We start from the raw sequence: 22,502 nt of genomic DNA, 5'->3' as shown, positions 1-22,502 counted from the left end.
GCCACAGACTCCGCAACACCACATTTGAGGACAACTTCCATCTTAATATTGGACTTGATGTCCACTGTCCGGCCTCCTTATGTAACCGCTCCTCCATGCTAATACGTAATCCCAGCACCACTTTTGCATCTGCTCGCAGCCTGGTACCCTTGTCCCAGGGACTTGGGCGTTGACAACGAGGAGACGATGATGTCCACCGACCTATGTACCGGGAAATCCTTGAAGAAAGGTTTGAGAATGTTCAGGCTTCGTGATGATGTTCTATCATACATGTCTGTACAGCTATGTTCCATTTAGTTAAGCCCAAGCTGTATGTTGTGACTTGCGAGTAGAGCCAAATGGTTTTGGATCAACAAATCAGTATGGGCTCATTTGTTGCTGTTGAATGGGTCTGGTCGCATTCATGATCTGTGTCGTGACTTGTACCATGCCGGACAAGTTCTTGAGGATATGATCACCGGGTGTCTGGCTGTTAATGCGAAGGAAGAGATGCTCAAGGCGTGCCTTCAAGACTCCCATAATCTTAGGTGTCACTTCGCGGGTTTGGCCATCCTGATCAAGGTTAGTTGGTTGTGGACAGAATTGGAGACGAGTGTACATACCAGAGACGGAAGTGCATTAGATATAGTAATGAGCACCGCTTCGATCCATGCCAGCTTTTCGTGCAACTTACCGCTCTCAAGCTCATTGGAAATCGTCGCGGCGATGCTCAGGACTAGTAGTGGGTTCAAGTTTGGGATGAAGGTTGGTCGGTACTTGTGGAGTACCGCATCCCAGATCTCTGCCTCTTGCTTGGTGGCATGTAGCCACTTGATCATCGCCTCATCGTAGGCCTCATTCTCCATGAGATTGCTGATGGTGTGAATAATCTGTTCCGTCTCAAGCCGTCCCCGATTCTCCTTCGTTGTGGGCTGGAAGACCATCTGCTGGTTGTTGTGCTCACTGTGAGTGGACTGGTGAGTCTGTTGCGAGAGATGGCTTGGGGGCGCAATTGGTTGCAACGCGGCAGCGTGCGTATGTATTGGGCTGTTGTAAGCACCACTGGCTTGGCCTTGACTTCCATGACCCTGGCTTCCATGGCCAAGACTTGGGACCGGAGCTTGTTGCTGCTGGACTTGCATCGCCTGGGTCTGGAATTTGATGAACTCGCCTTGGAATTGGCTCTGGGCAGCCGCCATCGTCGAAACAGTATCGGAGAGACGCGCTGTCAAGGTGACGAGCTGATCAATCTTGCCCATGTCAGCTGCTCGGAGCTGTTCGAGCCGGGCAATCTGCTCGCTGGCTTGTCGACGAACGTCATTACCGACTCGCTGAGCAGCCTGAGTGGCGATGTTAGTGAACTTGGGGATGATCTTGTCGTCGAGAACCTCGTAGATCTGCTCCTCGACATGGCGAGTAAGAGAGTGCACCATCTTATCCGTTGTGCTCTTCAGAAGCTCGGGTTTCTGCAACGCCTGGGTGACTGCATTGGGCACCACTTTCTGCAGCTCTTTCTGGACAGACTGCGATACAGAGCTGTTCAATCTGGCACCAAGCTGGTCAGAGATTGACTTGCTGACCACATCGCGCACCATGGGTGTGACGGAAGCTTCAAACTCTTCGTGAATGATCTTCGTCAGGACACGTTGAGTGTTGCCATTGAGAACTTCGGAAACCATCTCGAGTAAGTTTCCTTGGTGGCTGCTGAAGCGCTCGTCACGAAGACGCATGTCATCGTCAACACGTCGGCGGAGATTCTCCATTTCGTTTCTGACGGTATGGCCGAGAGCGCTAGTGATTCGGCTCTCCATAGCGTTGATGCGAGAATCAATGGCCTCGGAGGAGATTGTTGTAGCCTGAGAAGTCTGAGTGGCGGAAAGTGTGACCCTGTCGGCTTTCTGGGTGAAAGCAGCAGGTGTTGCACGAGGAGAGTTGCTGCTGCCATTTGAAAGGCCGTTATCGCGCTCAGCTTGTGCAGCGGCGGCGGCGGCTCGTTCTGCTGCCGCCTTCTTCTTCCTGCTCTTCTTCTCGGTCTTTTCTGCGGGAGGAGCGACGGGATGGTGAGAGGTTGCCTCATCTTCTTTGATTTCCTTTTGCTTAGCAGAAGTAACAAGTTCAGTAGTTTTACGAGACGGTGCATCTTCTTGGGATGATGTGGCAGCAGCAGCAGTGATAGACTCTTTGCTGCGAACGGCAAGCCGGATCTGGTTGGGTTGTGGCTCTTCAAGTCCATGAGACTCAGAGGACTGAGCGGCTGGCGGCGTCTTAAGCTTGGTGATCTTTACGACACCTTCGTCGACAGCATCAACAGGCGCCATGACCTTGTTGTCCTTGGTCCAGCCCAGTTCGGCCTGCTTGATCATCAAGCACGCCACGCCCTTCGAGTGCATTGCGTACAGCTCAAACAGGGTGGGTTCATCGCTGTCGCTAGCAGACGACGGGTTCTGAAGGAGCTGAAGGCTGCGCAAGGTTCCCTTATTGGCAAAAGAATACTCTCGCATACCACTAATAACGGCAGTAGACTCTGGCTGGGGAATCGAAGAGTCCTGTGCAACAAGCCTCTGAATGTAATCCACCTGCGACTGGTTCTTCAGCGTGTACTTGGGCGCTGATAGATGGAGGAAGTAGATTGAGTTCCGGGTAGGGTGGCCAACAACAATCATGCCCGAAGGAGGGTGGTACATGACGCTGCAAACAGCATCTGACTCCTTGCTGTGGGGAAGATTAAACTCTTGGACAGGTTTACCAAGGGCGAGATCCCACAACTGCAATGTGTGATTCTGCTTCATGCCGACAATCATATATCGAAGGGCACCGCGCTTCTGGTACGGCCGGAGCTTATCCAGCAGTAGAACGGATGTCGGCCAGGCCTTCTCGCCTTCAGGTGTTGTCGTGAGCGTCATAAGGGGTTCCTTAACCTCAAGTGACGTCTCAGCCGGCATGGGGTTGCGTGGATCAGATCCCTCCTTGACAGCGGTGAGGTCACGGACGTCCCAGAACTTGACCCTACCGGACTTGTCAAGAGACACGACCATTGTATCATCTTGGCTGAATGTGAAGTCTTTGCCTGCCTTGCCCGTGTTGATCTTGAGTGAGCATTCCTTAGCAAGCCTATCAGTATCTACAAGACGGTCATGCCCAGGCTTGATGAGGCCGTTCTGCAGGATAAATGATGGCCAGATAATGTTGATGGCCTTGCCACGACCAACGGCAAAGTAGTTAGGATGGTTGGTGGACGCGCGAGCCCTCGTCTTAAGAACGCCGCCCGGAGCATCACCCTCCTGGGAAGTAATGGGAGGTAGGGCGAAGCCGTACTGCTCTGGGTTGGCATCCTCGAGGTGGTCTCGGTCTCCATCCTTGATCTGCACCCAGTAGACAGTACCGCTAATGCCAGTTCCAATGATCGCCTCCTTGTGGGCCGCGTTGTGGTCTGCAGGCGTAGAAGAGATAGCTAGGTTGAAGATACGATCCTTCGTGTCGGTAAAGAGCTTCGCATCATGGCCATCATCCTGCCTGATAACTCGCAGGCCACCAGCCTTGGACATACCGTAGGCCATGTAGTTTTCAGAAGCTGCCACGAGATTGCGATCAATTTGATCGAATTCCTTCTTCAATCGTGCAATGTCGAGAATAGAATCGTCGCGGAAGACGGGCCGGGTCTCATTGGCGCCATCCTGGATGGCGATGGAGATCCAGGGCTTCATGGGGAAGTTGAAAACCTTAACAGGGTTGGTCGTCTCTTCAATGACAACAATCTCATCTGCATCAGCGCTTTCCCAGCTGTCTACCACAGGGCCCTGAGCGGCCTCATCGACAATGTCCTTGACAGCTTGGGCGACTTCAGGTCGAAGAGTAGCCTCAAGAAGGCCCTCGTTTTCCTCTTTCTCAAGCTGACTCTTAATATCTTGAGCAGCAAGGGCAGCGGACTTGACGAATTCGCTGTCGTCTTCAGCATCCATCATAGCTTCGAGTTCCTTGGCAATCCTTGCCTGAGCCTGCTCCTCCTCGGCGCGAGCGACTGCCTCCCGGGCCTCTCTGTCAGCAGTACGGGCAAGATCACCGACAGCATTTGCAACAGTCTCCTTGCCTTTGTGTGTCGCCTCATAGCTCGAGAAAGATTCCGAGGGCTCTGGGGTATGACCGACAACTCTGTGGTCCTGGCCAGGGGTTTCAGTCTTCCGACGGACGTGGTCTGGGCTATCTAGAGGGCTGCGAGTGCTTCCAAGCCTCTTGTGATCAAAATTTGCCTGTGCAGAGCCAGGCTTCTTCAAAATTTGAAACGGGGCAGCGGGCGAGCCTGAGGCGCCAGGTGTAGATGTCTTTGGTGTCCGATTCGAGGGCGACGGGACAGTGGGGATGTCCTCGAAGGGGTTGCTGTAAGAGAACAAACTGGCCTTAGATGGAGTGTCATCCCGAGTAGAACGAGCAACTGAGTCAAATTTCAGCTGCGGCGACCCTGATGCCTTGGACTCGAAGTCAAATGAGCTAGTTGGCACATCAGGCACGGCGGGAGCCGCCTCGCCGATATCGTGTGTGGACTCGGCCAAGGCTCGCTCGAGGGACGGAAAATCTCTCGCATGCTCGTGGGCAGACTCGCTCGTCGACTGCGGGGTCAAGTTGATTGACTTGGTCTCGTTGGACAGTGGCGCATCACTCTGGCTCGGCTTTGGTCGATTCAGAAGATTGAGAAGATACTGCTGAGTGTTCTCAGTCGGGCCGGTGCCCCAGTTGGACGTAGATGCCTGTGGAGGCTGTGGTTGGTGCGGTTGAGACTGCGGCTGGGCAGGCTCGGCCTTGACGACCTCGTCGTGCAGCTTGCCTTTCATAAGAGCCGCAAGCAAGCCGGAGGGGTCGGCCGCTGCCGGGGCAGGGTGATGGAGAAGATTGGACGACACTGGGCCTGAAGCCTGTCTGAGGAATTGCTGAGGAGGAAACGAGGGTTCTTGAGGAGTGGCTGAGGACTGGGACAAGTTGGACTGATTGCTCTGGTTGTACTTGAGAAGGTTCAGGAGGTTCGCAGTGCGGTCGTCATTGCCGCGAGCGCCGGACATGCCAGGAGGATACGCAGAGTTGAACATTCCGCCGACGGGGGGAGTTGGGGCGGCGGGTGGGAAGTCGAAGGACTCCTCCATCTGTGGAGAGTCGGCGGGACTCTGGTTGTAGTATGCCTGGCTGGCTTGGTGATATGGATTGAAATGTGACATCAGGTCTGAAGCTTGCTGGGAGGTAGGGGAGTCTTGATTGCCGGGCTGGCGACGCAGCTGGGCCAAGAGTGACTCAAGGCCGCCGTTGTTGTCCATGTCGCCGCCCGAGCTTCCTCCACCCGGCATGCCGTAGCTTGCCATGGAGGAATCAACGGCGGATGGACGAGTAGTCCCAGGTCAGCCCGTCGCGGGTCGCCGTGTTAAGATAGCTCTCCGCAGTGATTCGACTTGATGGGACAATCGGGGGATGCAAAGGGGGTAATAAGTGGCAGGTAATAAACGGAGAGGTAGAAAGATGGATGTGTGTCCGAGCTACCTCACCACAGCTTCAAATCGGGCGGTGTCTCCAACGAGCTGGTGGTACCCAATCTTTGCTTAGCTAACCGCACAGCTGTAGGAGAGATACCGACCGCAAGAAGCAGGAGATGATTCAGAGGATCGGTAGGTTGATTGGAAGGCGAAGGAGAGGGAGAAGGTAGGTAGGTAGGTAGTACGGTGAGAGGTTGAGGTCGAGGTGAGGTTCAATGACGGCGTCGTCCGTCCGTCGTCGTCGTCGTCAAACAAACCAGATCGGACAGAAAATTAATTTGGTGCCAGCCCAACCATGCATCACTGCCCACGCTGCGCAAACTGAATGGCTGGCTAACATTAGTGTGTTACTAGCTAGGTGTAGTAGGAAGGCTGGAAGGCTGGCTGGGTAGCTCCGTCCACTAAAATCATCGGCTTTACCGTCTGTGCGTCATGTCCAGGTGCTGCTCCTAGGTAGTGGGGTTTTTTTTTGGGCAGGAGCAGGTTGGTTACATAATCTTTCTCGAGGATCGAGTCCAGATTGTTGGTGATGCTCTCGCTCGCCGATCGCGACCGGGCTCCTGTCACAACTCAACGTTCCCGGCACGAGACCTCTGCCGCGATCAAGGTCCATCTGTTCTCACTGGACCTTTCGACTGCCTTCTCAGTCTTGATTCTTCTCTAACCAAGCTTGGCCTCAAATCTTATAGCTGCCTGTCAGTGCGCACCCGATACGGCCCTGCCTTGTCCTCCAGAGCCACTGCACCTCAACCATCGTTGGACCTCGACGAACAGTCCCATTGTTTCGGCGGTTGGGCCGACTAGGAAACTTCTTTGTCTCGACGACTTCTTGTCACTCGCTATCACGATGTTCTGCCTCAGGAGGTAGGTGCTGCTATGGTCCCCCTGACTAATTTTCTCGCGAGTGGTTTCGCTGACGCAATGTCGTAGCTGGCTGCCGCTCCTCTTCATCCCCACCAACGCCTCTCCCGCCTTCATCTTCCTCTTCTTCGTCTGCACATACTTTCTCAACCGGCCCTGCGTCTACTGTTCCTTCTTGCTGCTCATCCTCTTCCTCACCTCCTGCAACTGGTCCGACCGGTGCTTCTTCGACTTCAGCAGCAACTGGTTCCTGCCGCGGCCCTCCGTCTCCTATTTCCCCGAGCTCCTGGTCAATGGCTCCATGAGCGTTACGGGCGGTAACTTCACTGCGGCCGTGGCGAAGGAGGTGCTAAATACCACCGTGGACGTTCTTGTCGGCGCCACGGCCGATCCCCTGTCTCGTGCGAAGGCCGAGTGGACGGGACTGGGTATGGAGTGGCTTAGGAGTCTACTGGGCCGCAGAGAATGGCGGATCGACTGTTTGGACATCTATGTACGTTTATGAGAGATGAGTCACGGGATATGAGGCTAGACGAGGCGCTGTTTGACACAGAGGCATCATGCCTGGAATTAACGTCCAGATCGAGGATGAAACTTCCTCGACAAAAGGGGCTTGCGCTTAGGGTGTGTGGCCAGTATGATAGGATATATACGGCAGGGTGGACTTGTGCATTGTTTGGCGTTGGCGGTTTGGACATGTGCTTGCAATAGGCGAGCATGGCATTTGCGACAGGGACGTGATGAGAGTGTGGATTCTCCTCCCTCGATGCCACGTCGCTCTCATGATTTGCAGATTGTCTATGTCAATATATATATATGTATGCCACTCCCTAGGCTCTACGCCATCATAATCCCCAGACGACTTTCAGCAAGTAGGTTTAGATACCGAGGTCCACAAGGGAAACTCATCTATGATTATAACTTCGAGCTCCCTGATCCCGTACTAGTTGCCCACTGTTCATCCCATGGGACTTTATACTCCATGAATTCAGGCTTAGTCGGCACATGTACCTTGTGGTGCTCGCACGTAGCATATACTGTCCGTCCATCCTCGCTCGTCATCCAGCCCTTGATGAAGGCCATCGTCCTGCCGACTTGATATACATATGAGTGGACGAGAACGGTGGTGCCTCAAAAATGGTTAGACACAAGCCCTACCATGAGAGGCCCAGAGACGTGATGCAACTAACCGATAGGGACTGCCTTCAAATAACTGATGTTCAAGCTTCGCGTTACACCACCGAGAAAACTGAGGACTGTTAGCCGAACGAATCTCAATAGCTGACACTACAAGGAGATCTAAGATCTTACTCCCAGTATCCTGGTCGAGATATTGGGGCCAGGGCAATTGTAGTCAACATGTCGAATATGACTCCAGCCGCACCGCCATGCATGACACCGTTGAGATTGCCGTAGGCCATATCTATATGCAGCGATGATACACAACTTGAGAGGATGTCCGGCACCAGCGGAACAGGCTGGCCGGGGAGTTCTGTTGATGGTGGTCCTACTGAGGCGTCCAAGATCTTGGCATCTCTCATGACATGTCTGTCAAAGAGCTCCTGTTTCTTGTCCGAAGAGATAATTCGATACCTAAAACTGAAATCAGCATACTATCGTCTGTGCTCATCATGCTGTTGTTACGTTGCCTTTCGAAGATGCTCTGAACACTTGCGACTGCTCGTTGCCTCATGGACTCCCGCTCTCCTGATGGGAGGTTATATTTTCCCATCTCTACTATCTATCCCCAGCTCTTGAAGCAGGAGCTCTTGCGTTGTTGTTTTGGTGTCCACTTTGATATTGTTCCGCGCCAGACGAATTTCGTATCTGAAATCAAGAAATGCGGTCGTTGAACATCCAACATTCAATGTGTGGAGGCTCAATCTCATAGGAAGTATGTCAAAACAGCATTGAAAGACGCTCACAAATGCCTGTATCATGTGGTACGGTCGTAATAATAATCAATTGTTGTCAACTCCATCTACCCCACCGCCCCTCCTAGTACGTTGAGTTCGGGATGCCGAGGCTCAGCCCTACAGTTGCCGGTCTCAAACGATGATAAAATGTCATCGGCCCCGGCCTAGTAGCATATGGCACATGGTGAATAATTCACGGTAGACGAAGAGGATGTTTTAGAAATGAAGGGTCACTCATGATAGAAGGATACTCAAAGGAATATCTTTGCAAATGAGCTGTGTTGTCAATCCATTTCTTCGTTACACCGTTTTAAAAGACATTCGTAACTCACGACTAATCATGTTCATAAGTTTTGGCTTCGTACATGGCTTCGATAACAAACGAAGCTCTCTTTCGCGTACTGACGTGGAAACCTACATGGACAACTACCTCCGTCTAGCTTTGGTTTTGATTTCTCTTGTTGTTTGTAAATCTTGTCTTCTAAGATGCCATTTCCAAGCGAATTAACTTGTGATTGGCATGGGAGTTGCTGCCCACCGATAGGTCGGTCTTCCTCTAAGAGCAATCTCAGCTATCGTACTGGAGCCGGTGCTAGCCTTCCTGTTAAGCACAAATTGCTACGGTAGACGACAATTAAAAGTGATATCAAATTGATTGACGTAGTTGCCTCGTAGCATCCACCACCTCTCGCACATGATAGCGGCTATATTTAGTTTCCACAGATGGCAGGTGCAGCATCGGGGAGACGGACGTCAGCCCTACTTGATCCTGGGAAGATAATCGAGCAGCAGGACACGAGAGTCCGGGAGCATACCTCAATCAATCCGGCCCGAACTAGCTATACTCGACGGTCTAGACCTCTCTTCACACAGGAGTGTCGTCTCCGTGGCATATACATATCATGAACGGCGTTTAGTGGGCTGCCGTCGCACCCAGGAGCGCCACATGGCTCTAACGAGCCGGTCTGCCGGGCTTCGATGACAATCCTAGACATTTGTCCCGGTCTACTGCTATTTTGTCCCTACAAATGGCAGGTAGGAGCGGCAGCCATTCTGAAGGATACCTGGCTGGCATGTCATTGCTAGACCAACCGCAACGGCTCCTGCCAGCTCCACTGTCCTCGTGCTGCCACACTTCCTTGTTTCTAATACGCTTCCCGCACTTGGAGGAGCCAAAGAGGCAGGTTTAATCTGAGACTGTCTTATGAGTATTCGCGTTGGGGGAATTTAGTCCACGGCGCCGAGTTACAAGCAGCCCTTCAGTCATGACTGGCAAGTTCACGCCATCGCGAACGCTAATGACTCCTGACATGAAGCTCCTAGGTTGCGCGGTGATATCTCTCATTGCTCTCAAACGTCGTGCCGACGCACAGGGCGCTGTACGATGACGTCGAAATCGGACGGTCAGCATGCCCAGAGATTGAACCGCATAGCGGCATGGCATACTAGCTAGCAGCCTACGGCGACAGCAGGCTAGTGCCTCCTGTCCGGTGGTCGGGGCTGAAGATGTATCGTGAGGCAGAATGACGGCAGAACCACTCCACTTTCTTCGATCCCCGCCAGGAGCCCGTCCAGTTCCAGCCAGACGACCTCCTAATCGAGGCGGTTGAGGGGACAGGGCTGGGACACTGGCACCGTGTAAGCAAGCCACGACGATGGGGTTTGACGAACCGGGGCTTGGACGCCGCGCAGCCATCAGCCCGAAGCAGCACCGGAGATTGATAGCGGAGGTCATCGTGACAGAACGGGCAACCATCCCACGGGCCACAAGGGTCCAGACCATGCACGATGTAGCCCGGCCATGCCTGAAGTATCCCGCAGGGCTCAGTTCTACTCTAGTGTAGATTGATACTCCCTCCAGTTCCCACGGCCGGGAGGGGGATGGCTGCATGAACAGAGACAGCCCGATAGGTGGTGTACGTGTCGTTATAGCGTCGAATTTGGACTAAGGGCTGGCGCGCGGCGCAGACGCACGTGTAGGTTCAGCGGTAAAAATAGGCTCGAACTTGACTTGACTCGGTGCACAATGCCCTTTGAAGTTGGTTGCCAGTGAGCGAAAAGTTGGCCGGGCGGTTGCTATTGTCAGACCACTTTTTTTTCTCCGGTCCCTGGAGATCTTTGCGCCGTGGCCCTGTGGATGGTACATACGGGATGCGATTGTCAGGGCGGTCAGATGAAGAAACTTGGAAATCAAGACTTTTCTTCCGTAAGGTAGATACCTACCCACCTACCTACCTCCCTACCTACCTTGCCTACTCAGGGCAGGCACTTGGAGCATGAAGCAATACGCGGCGTCTACCGAACTGGTATCTAGCCACGATGCGTATCCACTGTTGTCTCATCTGACTGACTGTCCTTGATTTTCCGGCCGAGTAATGAAACTATTTCCTGTTTCTTCGTAATGATATGGGTATAATGTGCTCTCGTCAGGCATCCATGCCTCTACGAGTGCGTCCATCCTGGGGGTGCTCTGCCGGTGTGCGTGGTGGTTGTGGTGGGGTTAGGGGAAAATTGAGGGGTCTTTTGACAGACAGGACCCTGATTTTCAGGCGGCCCCACGCATTTTGGGAACGGGGTCCGAACCTTCAGGGTAGGCATGCCGGCCAGCTTTGCCTTGCATTTCTTGGAACTTCGCGGGCTGGAGATTGCAACGCACAAGGTCAGGCCCCGAGCAGACGTTAATGCGGAACAGGATGTCATCCCTAGGACCCTAGGTAGGTAGGGCAATATAGTGGTTGACTGAGCCCGCAGGATGCCGGTGCGCGAGACGAGTTCTCACGAGGATGTGAACATGACTCGATACCTATGGTAAGTGGTTCTTTAGTAGGAGGATGGCAGTGAGTGGGACAGGAGGAGCAAGAAGCTGCTCTCGACCAAGAAACTCTTGTCTCTTGTGTACTCGCGTAGGCATAGACGGTTCCTCGAAGAGGCAATTCCTCCGTATCGATTACACTCAAACGGCAATGCACTCTAGGAGGCTCACGATGATTGAAATGGAGTACAAGCCGTTGAATGGCCCTGGCCAAAATGCCGAGGACAGGTAGCTAACCCTGTCGCTGTAGTACAATAGATACTTCACGAAATACATATAGCTAGGTCAGGCTAAATGGGGATTCTAGGGTTTTACATGCTCCTACAAGCTGGAGGGGTGTGAGATGAGTTTTGGGAAGAAGGGGATATTAGGGGTCCTGGCCTTGATGTCAGGGGTCGGGTCGCATTTCAATACCGATGCTAGTAGCTTCCATTCTTCCTCCATACTGCATAGTAGTACCTACATGTAGGTAGAGATCAGATCAAATCCAATATTCAGGGTTCCTGCCCGGGGGCACATGAAATGAGGAGACGAGGTATTGACCGAGGGCCTACATTACCTTGGTCGCATTGAACGTACCTAGGAAGCGAGGAAGCCTAGGCAGGTATTTTGGCAGAGGCTTCGGCGTTTTTGAGTGGATGCCGCGCTAATAAGCATTTTCAATGGAGTCCTCGAAGCACCGTGGGTGTGGTTAACGTGGGTAATAAGAAGCGACCTTCGAGGGCTTGGGTCTGCGAGTTTACCATGATATTGGCGTTGCAGGTGCAGGAGCGGTGGAGGTACGTACCTTCCTTGAGAGTGCGGATTGGTACATGTACCTACTGTAGGTACTGTACATGTCATGTCGCATAGTTACCTACCCGAGCTTTTTTGACAGGAGGGAAAGAAAAGATGGGCCCTATGACGTTATGCGCCTGCAGGAAAGCGCCACCCGCGTTGTGCCCCTTCTCCGCCGTGCACGCGCCCAGCGTACCATGGTACTTGCCTGATCTTTGGAGAGGTACTTCGTATGCGAGTACCTCCCTGCCAAAACTGAACTGCCATGAACATCCCGAAAATGGCGGCTTTCCTTCCTGAAATTGGGAAGTCAATTTCCGCTTGCAATTGGATCTACTGCAGTTGCGGCAACTCAGCTCAAAAAAAGCCTCTTTTGTGTACGGAGACATGCTGCTTCTTTCTGGCCCGCCAGTTCACCTCTGGTCCTCTGCACCTACATTTCGGCACTCGGCTAACAAAGTGGTGCGAGGTTCTCAGCCACGAGTGTGTCAAGAATGCCAAGGCAGCACTCAGTCCCATCGTTCTAGATCAAATCGCTCGCCGCCGTCGTCCTGGAGATGAGTTGGTATTCTCGCCAACGGTTTGCAGGCCGTTCTGTAACTCTAGAGGCAGGCAGCCCCAGGCAGGCATTCTCAGTCACTCAGCTCAGCTGTAGGCTTCACGAGGCCGCGAGAACAGCGGCGTGTCAGCACCGCCCCCAGCCCCAGCCCAATGCCGTCAGCGGCGACGTTCAGCCCCAGGGCCCCATCGATGACGCGCAGTGACGAAATAACAGCAGCATCCCCTCGTCATGTCGTGATGTGCCTCTCTTCACTCAGTCGCGGGAGGCAGCCGTGGTAACAGAAAACCCAAGAAAGATACAGGAGGAATAATAAGGCGAGCGAAGCATTGAAGGTGAGGGATAGTCTTGGTGGTCTCGAGATAATTTGAGCCTGCGAGAGCTAGAGATTGGAATGCCCGGTCCTGGTGTGCCGTGCATAATCGAAGCATGTTAAGTTGGTCTGGCGAATCGTGGCCTCGTCAGCCGCCACAGTGATCCATGATGGCGTCCAACGAGTCTCATCAAGGGTACGTACGAAGGAAGTCGTACAGTATGCCAGCCATACCTTGAGCATGCATACATGTAATAAGGTAGGTATGGCGATAGATACTCAAGATACTTCTCTAGAGATTACAATAACATTGTGGCCAAATGGGGTAGAAAACCTTACTGGATATGTCTTCTCTGTAGGTAAGGTAGGCCTGAAGATGACAAAGGTACAAATGCGGCAAGTACTGCTCTCGAGGAGCAAGAGGTAGCCAGGTACGAGGGAAAGAGCAGATGGCAGGGTCTCCCGGGGCAAGATTACCTCATCCCACCTTACCTTTTTCTGCGAAGGAGGAGGAGGTTCAATCGCATTGTCGCAATTCCAACACGCTAAACTACTCATTGTACTGTAGTTGCACTAAGAATTTGCATGGCTGTCGATCCCTGCCTCCCTTGGACGTGCACCCATCTCCCCCCGTTTCCCCTTCTCTTCCACCACCACCACCACCACCACGAGATGACACCACTATTATGGTAGCAGTACCTCACGGATTTTGTACCTTCTCCTTGAGGGTGCTGAGGTGAGCTGTGGGCGTTTACACGGCTTTTTCTCAACCCGCTCTCCTCTCCCCTTTCCCGTCCCTGGCACGTCGTCGAGATTTGACAGCCGGCCGTCGACTCGTTTCGCCTCCGTGCTCCAGGCATCTTACGGGCGAGTTGATCCTTGAAAAGTCCTCGCGCTCGACTTGCTTCTACAACTCCAGTCTACACCTTCTGGAGAGTCCAATCCAGTTGCAGCACACGAGTGATCCCGTGAGATACTGTACTTCACACAGATCATCCACATCCACCGTAACGGAGGATCAAGATACGGGCGAGATAATCGAGGAGGACGCGCCCATCGACCGGGCGAGACCCTCATAGAGCCCCCTCCTTCTGCGCCGATCAGCGCAACCTACATCATTGCTGTCCCCCGAGCGCCCCCCAGAACGCCGCCGCCCCGTCTTTTCCTCGCCTCGTGCTGCGCTGTGCTGTGCTGGGTGGGTGGTCCCCTGTACTGTACATGTAGTGTACTGCATGTACTGCACGGCTGCCATTGCTGAGGCACAGGTACTGTATTATTGCGTAGCTGCGCGTGCAGCCCTCCACCCCGACACCAACACCCAAGACAACCCACTCTCTGTCCCCACCGCACCGGCACAGGGGCACCCAGAGGCTATTATCACCTGCCGAACCCCCAATTCCCATTCCCACTTTCTTGTTTCCCTTCCCCTGAACATCAGGGCAGGCCATTCCGCCGTGCCGACACCATTTACTGCTCAAAAACAACGGTCCTCCTCCTCAACCCGCTCGAATCCACGAGGACATCTCTCCGTACTCTCGTCTGGTCAGAGCCTGTCGTATGTACAGCGAGAACCGATCGTCTGGAACCCCAGCTGGAAGAAGCCAGAAACAGGAACCAAGGGTGCAGGAGTAAAGACGAACATTCACGGACAGACTCGAAGATGGCATCTTCATGAGCATCCACCAACAGCCAGGACTTTTTGAGTGAGACACAGGCAAGAAGGTTTTATCAAACATTGCCTCGTTCAACCTCGTTCCGTTCTCCTCGACCTTCAAGGCTCCTCTCAACACCCCCCTTCCAGTCATGCCTCCTGAGCCTCCTCGAAGCGTCGGTGACCGCACCGTTTACTACAACATGAAGACCTCACGGCCTCCGCCCGTGTCGTCTAAATCACAGACTCACAACCATTCTCACAACCATTCACACTCGAGATCGAGTAACAAGTCCTCAACACCCCTAGCCTCGCCTCGCGGTCCCTACTCGGTCGGCCAGCCATACCCACCGAAGCTCTCCCCATCCGCCATTCCAAAACAACAACAACTCACAACGCCTTCTGCCCAAATCACTGCACAAGATGTCCGAACACCGTCCCCCAACTACTTCGGGCTCATAGTCGAGCAGCCGACGGACCCTCGAGACTCGTCGGTCATGCCCAGAGAGAATTGGAGTCCTCCTACGTCATCGGTGAGGAGTTTCGCCGCTGCCATTCCCAAACAACTCCCTCTCGACGCCAACCCCGAGTTTGAGGCATTCAAGCGGCAGGCCGATGCGAATAGAGGCCGCTCGTCCTTCAGTCTGTCTGGCTCCCATTTCGGGGCAGGGACACCAGCCTTGAGTCGTGATCAACCGCCACAGACGTTACGACCCCGGCCGCCCAGATGGCACACGCACGGAAGCGATACGGGCAGCGAGTTTCCTACGGCGAAGACACCTGCAGTTCCGTCAGGGTTGGGCAAAGCCATTGACCTAGGCTCGTCAAAGATGGATGTAGATCCGGAGACCAATAGCCTCCATGATTCTGCTTACGTCTCTGCCGACTCCAAGAGGAACTCAGAGGCCAGCCTAAACCCACCATTTTTCTTGAATATGCCTCGACACGAGTCCCCTGCTCAGGTGGAATCCTCTTCTGATAATCGATCTGGGCTATCCAAGGTTGATGATCGCCATCCAAGGCTGTCATTAGTTCACAACAGGGCTGACCCGCCGTCACCTGATTTTAGCCAGGCCATCAGAGGTCATCGCGGCAACACAGTTCCTCAACTGGATACCGGCGGTCCATCAATGATGCCACCCGCCCAATTGAAGGAGATGCTGCAGTCGCCTAACTTCGATAAAGACGTCCTTTTGCTTGATCTGCGGGTTTCGCCACAATTCGCCATGTCACGAATAAAAGGGGCTTTGAATTTGTGCATTCCGACGACTCTACTCAAGCGTGCCACCTTCAACCTGCAGAAACTACAGCAAACGTTCCAAGGCGATGGCGACCAGGGCAGGTTTTCAAAATGGCGAGAAGCAAAGTATTTAGTTGTCTACGATGCTTTCTCGTCTGAGAAACGAGACGCTGTCTCTGCCGTGAACATGCTTAAAAAATTCACCAACGAAGGCTATGATGGAACATGTGCCATACTGCGTGGTGGATTCAATGGCTTTGCGGCAGCTTATCCGGATTTGATCGATAATCGCAGTGCCAGTGAGTTGGCAACAGGGAATCCTACATTGTCTCTAGGGTCAACCACAGGCACAGACAGCAAACGGCCAAGCGTAGCACCAGTGATTGGTGGAGTGATGCTACCCACAACGAGTAACAACCCGAATCCCTTTTTCTCAAATATCAGACAGAACCAGGATCTTCGCGACGGTGTTGGCCAGTTAGACGTTTCTCTTCCGGCAGGCGTTGAGATGGAAACACTACCACAATGGTTGCGAGCCGCCGTCGATTCAGATGATCATGGCAAGAAAGTCAGCGACAAGTTCCTGCAGATTGAACTAGCCGAGCAGTCAAGAATGAAGGATGCGTATTCTATGTTTCAGCCGACATCACAGAATCCTGTGGATGAGACCGAAAGAGTTCAGCTATCTGGCATAGAGAAAGGCGGCAAGAACCGCTACAAGGACATCCTACCATTCGAACATGCTAGGGTTCGACTGATGGGCAGGCCCGAGGGATCTTGTGACTATGTCAATGCGAGTCATATCACGGCGTCAAGGAGCCACAAGCAGTACATCGCCACCCAAGGCCCGCTGCCTGCTACCTTCGAGGTACGTTCTCCGTAACCCCTAACCCCCTTTTCTCACAACCTCCCTTGCTAACGACGTCAAAGGATTTTTGGTCTGTTATCTGGGATCAAGACGTCCGCGTCATTGTCATGCTCACTGCAGAGTCCGAAGGTGGACAACTCAAATGTCATCCTTACTGGAATAGCCGTGAGTTTGGATCGATTCGGCTCAAGTCTCTGAGCGAGAAGAAAGTCTCGCTCGATATCGATAAGCATCGTTCCCACTCTAACGTGGCAGCTCTGTCTACTGCGAGCTCCGAGAGCTCCAGCGGTTCTGCAACAGCTTCCATCCAGCACCACGACTCATTCGGTTTTGGCGCGGCGATGGCCACGGCGGAGATGGGTCGGCGACGCGCGAATACGACGACTACTCTGGAAGGCAGCACCCCAACCCCCGTGCAGCCCAAGCTAGGCAGAGACTCGAGCGGGAGCGGGGGTGAGACGCCGTATGTCATCATTCGGAAATTTGCCCTTTCTCACGCGGCTCATCCTTTCGCCCCTATCCGCGAGATCACCCATTTGCATTACCCTTCATGGCCAGACTTTGGTGCGCCGGCTCAGCCCAGCCACCTCCTGGCTCTTGTCGAATTGGCTAATGTCATGCAACGGGCTGCCCTGCCAGTCGATGTGCCCGGTGCTATCGCCTCCGCTAGCAGTGGGTCTGACTCTGCCGAGTCTTCACCAGCTGGCTCCAAGACCGGCAAGTCACCTGGCCTCAAGCGAAAGGCAGATACCATCCCCCTGGCCTGGCACGACGAACCTGAGACAGATGCCAAGTCACGGCCAATGTTGGTGCACTGCTCGGCCGGCTGTGGACGTACAGGCACATTCTGCACTGTCGACAGCGTGATTGACATGCTGAAGCGACAGAGACTGAGGAATGTTAGGCGGGCAAACCGCAACATTGAGCGGCGTGTAGGTGGCTTTGATAGGGATATGGATGCCGAGGGAGATATCAGCATGGGTGATGAACCATTGATCGGCTCTCACGATACAGATCCATTCGAAGATGCTGTCAGCCCTAGGACGGCCACAGCCAAGATGCCGGAGTTCCCGCGTTTGCGAAGCGACAGGGCTTCTTTCGAAGACGAGTTTAGCAAAGTTCCTGGCCTTGACTTGTCATGGATGAATGACGACGGCGTCGATCTTATTGCTACGACAGTTGAGGATTTCCGTCGTCAGCGCTTGAGTATGGTTCAGAGTCTTAGACAATTTGTTCTCTGCTATGAGACCGTGCTGGAGTGGATATGGCGGCTGCAGGAGCGTGGAGGACCAGCCGGCAGCACTGGGCCAGGGGCATTGCGAGGACGAGGGCGAAGTGGCACTTTCACCAACTAAGTGAAGTACTACCTATTGGTTTGCCATTCAACAATTGTGTTACCCATGGGTTTGTAATTTGGATTTTTATATTTGCAACTTCTCGTTTCCCAAGTCATCGGCATCGGCATTGGCATTGGCATTGGCATTGTCAAAGATGATTTCATTCCTCCTGATCCAGGGATGATTGGATGATGGTTATGTGGAGGTGCTTGCATGGAGTACATGAGGTTTAAACAACATGGATATACCGGCGTTCAGAGTTGGATGGTGGTCTAATGGTGTTCTCGACAGCCGGGAACCGGGTAGCATTGTACAATAGAATTACTCAAGCATGATATATACATAGCGGCGGCTTAGGATGCATATTCAATGAGGATTATGAATCCAGAACGAGCTTTAAATTCCTTACCCCGCTTGTGATCATGTCTAGCCACGAAGTCATGGTTTCATGAAAACCTCTGGATCACTGACAGATGAAAGGGTATTGCCATCACATGCTCGTTACAATATATACACTGTGGTCACAGAGGAATGTTATTTTACTCAACCACCGAGTTTCGTCTGCCCAAGTAGATGAAGAAGTTCGAAATCCACTTGATACAGATAAAGGAGACGGTGCCATATGCTGTATAGGACGCAACGCAACGTTTCATGGTACATTTCATGGTACAAAGGATGCCTGAGGATTTGGATACGGCTAGTTTCAAGTTGATGCTTGATATCAAAGGTCTTCAGTTGTATCTTGTATATCTTTACACGGAGTCTAATCCTTAAGCACCTGAGTCGTTCCCTACTACTTCTATTATGTCTTACACCATCGCCAGGTAACCCAACCACAGCAGGGCCCAACCCCGCATCCAATTCGACTACTTCCATAGCTTGCCGAGCGAGACTTCCTTGTCGTCGTGCTTGTTGAGGATCTTGGCCGTCGCGAGCTCAAAGTCCTCCTGTGTGACGTGGACTCGGCGCTCGCGCAGGGCGTACATGCCCGCCTCTGTGCATACACCCTTGAGCTCTGCGCCGGAGCAGCCGTTCATCTTCTCAGCGATCTTGGTGAGGTTGATGCCTCGTGTCAGGTTCATCTTGCGGCTGTGGATACGGAGAATGTCGGCTCGAGCCTCCACGCTCGGCGGCGGGAACTCGATCTTGCGGTCGATACGGCCGGGCCGGAGCAGGGCAGGGTCGAGGATGTCGAGACGATTGGTGGCCATGATGACCTTGATGTTCTTGGTCGGCTCGAAGCCGTCCAGCTGGTTGAGGAGCTCCAGCATGGTCCGCTGGACTTCCGAGTCGCCGCCGGAGGAGCCCTCGACACGGGACGAACCGATGGAGTCGATCTCGTCCATGAAGATGATGGAGGGCGCGTGTTCTCTCGCCATGACGAACAGCTCGCGCACCATTCGGGAACCTTCACCGATGTATTTCTGGACCAGCTCAGAACCCGACACACGGATGAACTTGCAGTCGGTGTGATGCGCCACAGCTCTTGCCAGCAGGGTTTTGCCTGTGCCGGGGGGACCGTACAGCAAGACACCCTTCGGTTGCGCGATACCGAGGGACTCAAATAGCTCTGGGTGCTTGAGGCCCAGCTCGATGACCTCCTTGATTTCCTTGATCTGCTGGTCCAGACCACCAATCATGTCGTATGTGGAATCCGGCACCTTCTCGACCATCATGAGAGAGACGAGGGGGTCGACAGATGACGGCAGCAGCTTCTCGAGCTTGTAGGAGTCGGATAGTAGGGTGACACGCTTGCCAGCAGTGAGCTTGCTTACGTCGATGTTCTCAGATACGTCGACAACTGTAGGTTTGTTTGTCAGTGATGGGTCTTTCGTAGAGGATAGTCTGCAACTAGCAGAAGGGAGGATGAAACATACCGTATTTTCCCTCGGGATGTACCTTGACCAGGACCTTCTTTGTGCTCATCACCTTGACGACCTCGCCGACGTAGGAGCCGGGCTGCTGCAGGAGGCCGAGCTCCTCGCGCAGCAACCGTACCCTTGAGTTGTAGTCGTTTCTCTGTGCCTCGAGACGGCGGAGGACGGCCTGACCCTTGAGGATCTCGAGCTTCATCGCCTCGATCTTGTTCTGGTAGTAGCTGTCGAGCGCCATCTTGATGGGATATCCTTGACGCCGGGGGGTTCTGGTTGGAGAGCTTTAGTAGGGTAGGTTATGCTGTGTGCGCCTGGCCGAGGAGGACACAGGCCTGTCGTGGGGGTCAAGTGGGCGCTCGTGAGCCTCAGAGGGTGGGTGCTGGTGGTCTCACTGAATCCCCTGAGAAGAGGGATGAGATGATGGGTAAGGTGCGGTCGTGGTCGTCGTGAGGTTGCAATAAGCAGGTGGATGGATGGTGGTGGATGTGATGTGATGGCACCAGCCAGAAGCTCTAAGAACTGAGGCTCGGCGTTGGTGTTGGCTGGCAGACACAGGCGCTGGGGGCAGGCAGGTCCAGGCCAACGCGTCAGAAGCACGGACCTTCCTTGGTGCAATGATCACGTGCTGTCCCTGCTGCTTATCTAAACCATATTCAAGATGCAGACAGATTATCTATTACTTCTGTGATTCTTGACCTTTTCACCATGAAATACTCATTGATCCATAAATCCAGAGTGAAAGCTATGATGTTCATGCCGTCACATTTCTCTGGCAGTGGCCAAAGCGACATAATCAGACTGGGATTTGCAATTCTAAGGACATAACTCTCTATTATCTGACGTATGAATCTATCCAGATATGGAATCTAAGTATCGAGTGAAGAGCCTCTCAAGCACTGAGTCGTGATCTTGTGGAACTGGGATCAGTTACACTCTTCTTCTGTTTAGACCAAGCAGAGATATGGGCGGCAGGCGATCGAAGGAGTATTTCAAACCTTTGACGAGATAGGGCAGGCGAAACAGCGAGTAAGTAGGCAGTCAGTCATGAATTAACACGGTAAATCAATAGTACGCCATCAAGTAGTTGCCTGTGACAACTTCTGCGAGCCCCTACTATATTCTGATCACTTTACACAAGCTTTCAGTCCTTCATTTAGTTCGTCACTCGCTCGCTCGCACGCATACAGTCGTACATGAGGTTTTCCCAAACTCAGTCGCAAGTAGTTTGGGCATGGCTACAGCGGCTGACCCGTTGGAGTGGGCCGCTGGGTCCAGCACTGCTGCTACTACTGCTACTGCAAGCTGCAAGCTGCAAGCCGCGAGCTTTCAGCGAATGAAGGGGATTAGCGGCGAGACAGGCAAACATGTGGGCAGAGACAGTGATCGGCCCTCCCACCTCAGCTGTTAGTGTTTGAGTCTGGCGGGTTTAGTGAGATAGTTGGGTAGCTTTACGTGAGACAACAGCCATCCACACGTCGTCATGAGGAAGGCCTGTGGAGGTGTGATGCCCCGTAGCTACATGATGTACTTACTGCAGTGATGCGATGGAGTGTGTGCAACGGAGCATCTGGCTTCATAAGAGGAGAAGAGCCCAGAAGTCTTACGTTCCATACGACAATCAATCATAGCTTTGACTATAGTATATCATATTTCACATGGATTTGGTGAAGTATGTACAATGATCGCGCAACTCAATGGAGTGTCTGTACGAGATACCCCACAGAACAGAACAGAACAGAGCAGACATGCATACATAGGTAGGTACAATAAACTGACTATCGTATGGTGTGAATAGGCGAGCGCTGCACAAGGGATAAGATGCGGTTTCGCATTTGTCATATTTCCCGACTACATACCATAACGTTACCTTCTACTCGTACAGTACAGTAGAGCACCACCGCAAGCTCTACCAAGAGTCTGGTCCCGACTCGAGTTTACCTGGCAACAAAGGGAGGGAGATACGAGGCAGTTTTATCCATCATCAGCGAAAGGGAGAGTGTGTCCGTTCAGCAAAGGCAATCGGCCAAAGGGCATGAGTTGAGGTGTTATTGGAGTTTGTGGTACTACATACCGGTAGTAGAGAGCAGTCAATCCAGCTTGATAGCGGGAAGCTGACCCCAATCCCGGCTCATTCTAGGTAATGAGCCACTGGGAGATGCCCCACCACCCAGCAGGTCAGTCGCTAGATGACCCTGTCACAGAGGTACTTAGGTACATCAGAACCCACCCGTCCCGTGCCGTTCCCTGCTTCTGCTGGTTTGCCTGCTTGTTTCTGGGCAGCCATCCCCATCCCATCCCATCCCATCCAATCCTTCCAACCAGCCTGACGTCTCTCTCTCTCTCTCCGCCTCCGGTTCCAGTGACAGACCGCAGTCCATCCCCTCCAGCAAGACAACGGGGTTATCATGACCTTGGGCCTGTCGATAGCTTCATCCTTGTGAAAGGAGGAGCCAAGAGACCGAGCTGGTGCACTGTGACGCCCTCCCGAGCGGCTGCCGCCTCCATTATTTACTTACACACAGCATCCTCCAACCCACGCAGATCGCGTGTCTTGTCTTGTCTTGCCGTAATCAAACCGCCCGGTTGACCCGGCGTCAGCCAAAGGCTCTTCTGTCGCCTACGATTTTCCCTTCTTTTCTCGACTTTTCCGGCCTGTCTGAGACATTCAGCCATAGCAGAATCGCATCGCCTCGCATAGCTTGGGCTGTTGCGCCGGCGCCGCGTGCGTGCGACTGTTGCCCGACACACATCGCCAAACCGCATAGTCCATCCCGCTGCCGGTATCGACAGATATGGACTCCT

General features: G+C 53.3%; 4 protein-coding genes across 4 annotated transcripts; 2 read left to right on the top strand and 2 right to left on the bottom strand.

The window, feature by feature from the left end:
• Positions 1-357: 357 nt before the first annotated feature.
• UCRPA7_7752 (hypothetical protein) lies at positions 358-5,309 on the bottom strand (the record flags this gene model as incomplete). The annotated part of the gene is made up of 2 exons (XM_007920275.1): positions 358-552; positions 603-5,309. 2 exons carry the CDS (start codon positions 5,307-5,309, stop codon positions 358-360), a joined length of 4,902 nt encoding a protein of 1,633 aa, XP_007918466.1.
• Positions 5,310-6,339: 1,030 nt separating this feature from the next.
• UCRPA7_7751 (hypothetical protein) lies at positions 6,340-6,858 on the top strand (the record flags this gene model as incomplete). Its single annotated transcript, XM_007920274.1, has 2 exons — positions 6,340-6,356; positions 6,423-6,858. The coding sequence occupies 2 exons, from the start codon at positions 6,340-6,342 to the stop codon at positions 6,856-6,858; spliced, it is 453 nt and encodes a 150-aa protein (XP_007918465.1).
• An 8,653-nt stretch (positions 6,859-15,511) lies between these two features.
• UCRPA7_7750 (putative tyrosine-protein phosphatase 1 protein) lies at positions 15,512-17,844 on the top strand (the record flags this gene model as incomplete). Its single annotated transcript, XM_007920273.1, has 3 exons — positions 15,512-15,920; positions 15,969-16,489; positions 16,552-17,844. The coding sequence occupies 3 exons, from the start codon at positions 15,512-15,514 to the stop codon at positions 17,842-17,844; spliced, it is 2,223 nt and encodes a 740-aa protein (XP_007918464.1).
• Positions 17,845-18,692: 848 nt separating this feature from the next.
• Positions 18,693-19,938, bottom strand: UCRPA7_7749 (putative 26s protease regulatory subunit 8 protein; the record flags this gene model as incomplete). The annotated part of the gene is made up of 2 exons (XM_007920272.1): positions 18,693-19,627; positions 19,704-19,938. The coding sequence occupies 2 exons, from the start codon at positions 19,936-19,938 to the stop codon at positions 18,693-18,695; spliced, it is 1,170 nt and encodes a 389-aa protein (XP_007918463.1).
• Between the last annotated feature and the right edge of the window lie 2,564 nt (positions 19,939-22,502).

Source organism: Phaeoacremonium minimum, assembly GCF_000392275.1.
Source record: "Phaeoacremonium minimum UCRPA7 unplaced genomic scaffold PA7_03_scaffold_552, whole genome shotgun sequence".
In the NCBI taxonomy this organism is placed as follows: Eukaryota; Fungi; Ascomycota; class Sordariomycetes; order Togniniales; family Togniniaceae; genus Phaeoacremonium; species Phaeoacremonium minimum.
This window is presented reverse-complemented; position numbering and strand designations above follow the sequence as displayed.